The sequence below is a fragment of the Egretta garzetta genome, unplaced genomic scaffold (genome assembly GCF_000687185.1).
Source record: "Egretta garzetta isolate BGI_Z169 unplaced genomic scaffold, ASM68718v1 scaffold465, whole genome shotgun sequence".
NCBI classification, from domain to species: Eukaryota; Metazoa; Chordata; class Aves; order Pelecaniformes; family Ardeidae; genus Egretta; species Egretta garzetta.
This window is the reverse complement of record NW_009259680.1, coordinates 1,553,996-1,559,283: the sequence shown is the minus strand read 5'-3', so window position 1 is coordinate 1,559,283 and position 5,288 is coordinate 1,553,996. Positions and strand designations below refer to the sequence as shown.

The 5,288-nt window shown below is 45.3% G+C and overlaps 1 protein-coding gene across 1 annotated transcript in view; it reads left to right on the top strand.

The window, feature by feature from the left end:
- Window positions 1-901: 901 nt before the first annotated feature.
- The window catches only part of CCDC80 (coiled-coil domain containing 80), a 20,407-nt gene continuing 16,020 nt past the window's right edge, over window positions 902-5,288 (top strand). Inside the window, exon 1 of the mRNA XM_035894045.1 lies at window positions 902-2,797. Within this exon, the coding sequence (XP_035749938.1) occupies window positions 902-2,797 (1,896 nt within the window). The remainder of the gene's footprint in view (window positions 2,798-5,288) is intronic.

Below are 5,288 nucleotides of genomic sequence, written 5' to 3'. Positions count from 1 at the left end.
AGACAAGTCTTTTACAATTCGCTTTTGTCCAAGTGTGGAGAAAGGGGAAAGGGAAGCGTCCTTTTTTTTTTTTTCAGCATCACATTCCTGTGTTTTTCTTCAGCCTGGAAAATATATTAATGCTGGTGCTCTCCTCTCTGGAAACAAAGGAACTAAACGGGACTGAGGAAGCAAGAAGTGGGGAGGAGGCTTGGGAAGTTTAAAAGAGAGAGACTTGGAGCAGCTGGGATTTCCCTTTTCTTAAATGAAATCCCTGCCTAAAACCGGTAGAGCAAAAAGCCAGACCTGCAGGTAAATGGAGAAGCAGAGATCCCAAAGGAAATTTCCGCTAACCTCATCCTGCTTGTCAAGAAGGTGAAGAAGAAAGAAAGGGAAAAGATACACGGGGAGACGGACAGGCTCTGGGACCTGTTGGGCTGTGTAAAGATAAATCTCTGGGCAGCAGCAAAGCTGTATGGCATTGCTCTCCTTTTAAAGGAAAAAAACGTGAAACCTCATCGCTGGAAGGGGAACTTCCCTGAGAGTGTAAGTCTCAAGTCAAATTCTTGGCTTTCTGCTCTATGTACCGGGCCCTTTCTCTGTGCGTGTCTGCATGCGTGTATGTGAGAGTGTGAGAGAGAGACAGAGAGAGAAGGATGCAGATCACACTGTCCTTTTGGATAGAGAGTCACGTTACAGACAGATGATCTCATTTTTGCATAAAATGATCCATTTTGTGCTTTTCCAAAAATAACTGTAAACTGTACAAAGCCACCAGGGCAGGACTGAGGTGTAATCAGCACTTCTAAATCACAAAAACTAGCCAGCCTCTGCTCTGCTTTTTTTATCACTTGCGCAAGATATCATCATACTGTTAACATCTAACTTTTTCTCTTTCTCCTCCCTGCAAGTGGATTGCACAATGAACTGGAGGCCAGCTCTCAGCTTAGCCCTGCTGTGGGCAGCGTGGCTAGTGTGCAGTTCTGAGAAGACGGGGAGGCTAGCGGAGAGAGGGAGCCATGGAGTTAGGAAAGTGCCCCTGGCTTACAGGGCTCCAAGTACCCTCCTGAGAAGGTCTGGGGCATCCCTGAGGAATTCGAGCCCGAATCCCCAGCAACCTGTCACCAAGAGGGATTCTTCAGCACCTCCCAAGGCACCTGCCAACCTCCTGCAAGGGGAAGTACGCTCCCAGGCCAGGGGCATGGGGACCAGAACGAGACGGGTACAGAGACTCACAGCTGCAGCCAAATACTCCAAGTCTGAGATGATTAAGGATGAAGGGATATCCTCTGCCTCACAGTCACGAGTGGTACGTTTCCCTTCAGGATCAAGTTCTCCCAATGTCCTGGCCAGCTTTGCTGGGAAAAACCGGGTGTGGGTCATTTCTGCCCCCCATGCCTCTGAGGGCTACTACCGGCTTATGATGAGCCTGCTGAAAAACGATGTTTACTGCGAACTGGCTGAGAGGCACATCCAGCAGATTGTGTTGTTCCATGAAGAAGGGGAAGAAGGGGGAAAAGTCAGAAGGATAACGAATGAAGGAAAAATCCTGGAGCAGCCACTAGATCCTGCCCTCATACCCAAGCTCATGAGCTTTCTGAAACTGGAGAAGGGGAAATTTGGCATGGTGCTGTTGAAGAAAACTCTGCAAGTGGAGGAAAGGTATCCTTATCCAGTCAGGCTAGAGGCCATGTATGAAGTTATTGATCAGAGCCCCATCAGAAAAATTGAGAAGATGAGGCAGAAGGGCTTCATCCAGACTTGCAAAGCAGCTGGGGTGGAGGGACAAGTGGTTGAGGAAGGCAATAATGGGGGCAGCACCCAGCCTACCCCTGGTGGTGGACGTGTCCAGGTGTCAGCAAGGAAGGAGGAGCCAAGGAGGAGCAATAATCAGCCAACAAGGACCAAAACAGTGAGGAAACCAATGACAACCACAGTGGCCACTCCTGTGCCTACAGTAAGGACCACTACCCTCCCTCCCACCACCACAACTACCCGTGCTACCACCCGCGCAGTGACAACAGCAAGCAGGTCTACCACAACAATGACACCCCTTCCCACCACGCAGAGGACCTGGACCACAAAGTCGCATTCCACCACAGAGTACCACAGGCTGCCAGTAGCCCCTGATGCCACCACGCCAAGAGTCACAGCCTCTGAGGATTTCTACTCTCCTGTGTGGAAGGCAAACCGCAGAGACCGTCAGCGCGGCCACCCAGAGAAACACCCAGTGGCCACCCGGAAACCAAGCAAAGCTGCCCGCTATGACAGTTTAACAGAAGTCCCAACAGCTCCCTCAGTGCACTATACGAAGGCAAATGTGGGCAAATTTAAAGATAACCGAACAGACAGGAAGGACTATAACCATAGGGACTTGAACATCACACCAGGGCAACACAAACCAACTAAGACTAAACCACCAAAAAGGAAGGCCCAAGAAAAGATACTGAGCAATGAATATGAAGATAAATATGACCCGAGCAAGCCTGCTAGCTCCCATTTAGAGGACGAGATTGCAGCAGGAAATATTCCCCCAAAGAAAGGAAAAGAATCGAAGAAGCATGAGCGAATGGATAAACCTGAGAAGAAGAAGAAGAAGGACAGACCTGACAAGCTGCAGAAGAGTGAGAAGCAGTCCAAGAAGGACAAGGCTGAGAAAAAGAGCAAGCAGGACAAAGACCGTAGCAAGAAGAACAAGAAGGGAAGCAGGACTGAGAATGAGGATTTCCCCAAGCCCAACAAGAAGCCTTTCCTACAGCCTCCCAGGAAGTCGGTGACCGACCTCCTAGAATATTTTGAAGGCAAAAGGCGTCTCATTGTAAGTAACTCATTCATCTGAATCTTATTACATAAATGAAGTCATATCTCCCTCCTAGTAGGAATAAGTGGCACAGGAAGTTTATGGTGGTTTTGTATTATTCCTTTTCAGTGCTTTTGTTTAAGAAGTAAAATTTCCAGATCCAAACAATCATTTCCAACAGGCAAGGTTTCACAACCTCATGTTGGAAATCCTACATGCAGTATGGACATCAGTCAGCTAGGAATTAGGCTAAAACCTCTTCCCAGTCACTTCCATGAGCCACCATATACCCATCAGATTACTTTGTCTCCAGTGGATATGGAGGTGTCAGGATCTGCATAGTTATGATCAATAAAATGAAGTTCCCGTCTGGATTACATTCCTTCATCGCTTTGGGGAGCTTGCCAATGTTACCACATTTCGATGCTCAGCATGTCCTGCCAGCTGGCACACCTGTTTTATATTGGTGCTGCTGTCCTAAAACTGGAAGCGAGCCAGATTGCTTGGCAGTACTAGTGCATGGCTGACTGAGGATATGCACAAAGGCATATGATCAGATGCCCTGAGGTAGGATTGTTACATTTGCTATTCTTTCTGATGGGAATTTGGCATTCAAATCTCCTAGATATCTTCAAAGATCCCGTGCAAACTTTATTTTGTTCTATTTTTTTCCCCTGCTGTTTTTATTAAACTATAACACCATGGTAAGTTTTCAAGCCTGAGAAACTCAGCATGGTCTGGAGTTACTTGTCCCAGGGTTTAATAGTGTTGTATGTTTTTCCAACTACTTATCTAAAAAAACACTTCACCTGGGACAGGAAACAGTTTTAGCTGTAGTACAAATGTTTTTTCTGGCAGATGGCACAGACCCTGAAAGGTATACTTTGAAAAACAGTTCTTTAAAAATATTATTGTGGGAGCTGGTTTCTTGCAATTATTCCACTGCAAGCTGGCCTGTTTCACAGTTATTGTCCAATAGTCAGTGTCACAAACATAGCTTTGACTTTCATGCCCCATATTCCAACAGAAATAGCTAAGATGCCAAACTAAGATTTCAACCACTGGAGTTTAATTAATCATTCTCCATCACAGACCTGAGCAGAAGCCAACTTTCTTCCCCCCACCCTGTTCTTCCAGCTGTACGGGCTGTGCAGAGCTAGCAGACTTGCATTCTCCAACATGATGGAGATGGAGAAGAGCCATATAGTTGAAAATCTTGAACTTGACTGAATTTTGCAAATAATGCCTATTATTTACTTGTTAATTACTAGTTAACCAAATCAAAAGCTCAGAGAGAGAAACTGCACAGAAGTTTGGGATCTCTGAAATTTGGCTATGTATCTCAATGTTGTGGCTTCCAAAATATGTGCAGCATCAGGAGAAATAAAAACAAACTTGAAAAGAGAGCCAAAAGCAGAGCTCACAGATGTCAGGCTGCTAATTCATTACACCAGCACAGTTCTGGCAACTTAAAGGCTGGTCTGAAATTTGAACCTTCTGATACTAGGCCACCTCTCAGCTGGATCTCCAAGAAGAGTTGCACAATCTCAGGGTGTCAAGCCAAAACTCACTGGAGACAAACAATTATGCCACGCTGCACTTCACTTTTCCAGTATCTCATACCATCCTCAGCCTGCTTGCTCTGAAGTTTCTTGGAGAATGGCTTTGATTTGGTCATTAGCAAAAGTAGTGGCTGAACTCTACTCTTTGCCACGCATGTCCCATGTGGAAAACAAAGCTTCTCAAGCTTCTTTGAATCCACACGCGTGCCGATTTTCATCCCTTCCTATCAAACTCTTCATCTCCCTTAGCTAGATGAACCTTCTAGTCCTTCTAGCTAGATGAACTCTGCCATTCACGAGTCTTCACACTCTCTAGAGAATTTGCCCACGCTGCTGCAGAAGTGGCTCTACCTGAGTTATTGCCCATTGCTTTGCTATACTTTTGTCTTTCAGCTGCTTTAATAGACTGGCTCCCAAGAACACTGTTTCAGTCCTTGCCCAAAAGTCTTTTGAGAGAGACGTGGGTTTATAAGTCCTACACATCATTAAGGCTTTCAGTATTTCAGATTTCAGTGTGAATTTCAAACATCCAGAATTTTGAAGGCTACCCTGGATTAAGTTCAATTAATGACAAATATAGGACCCAGCTGCAGAAACTGAAAAAATGTATGGATTTTGAGTCTTGCAGCCCCACCTCTCTATAGAGGGGCTTTTATTGCAGTCTTACTAATGTTGAGAAGTCTTGGCTCAGTGAGTCTGGGGTTTTTGTTTATTTCTCTGTGGTGATGAAATGCAGACTGACAGTTTATATATAACACTCCATTTATACCCACATGCACATATATACACATGCACATACACATATGTGCATACAAATGCAGATAGATTCAGTGTATATACTGCCTGGGTTAAACAGTCGTAGCACAAAGCTTTGATTTGAACTTTGCTTTGCCTCTTAAATTTTCCCTGCTCTGTTCTACAAGGTTTGATGAAGTAGATCAGATTCA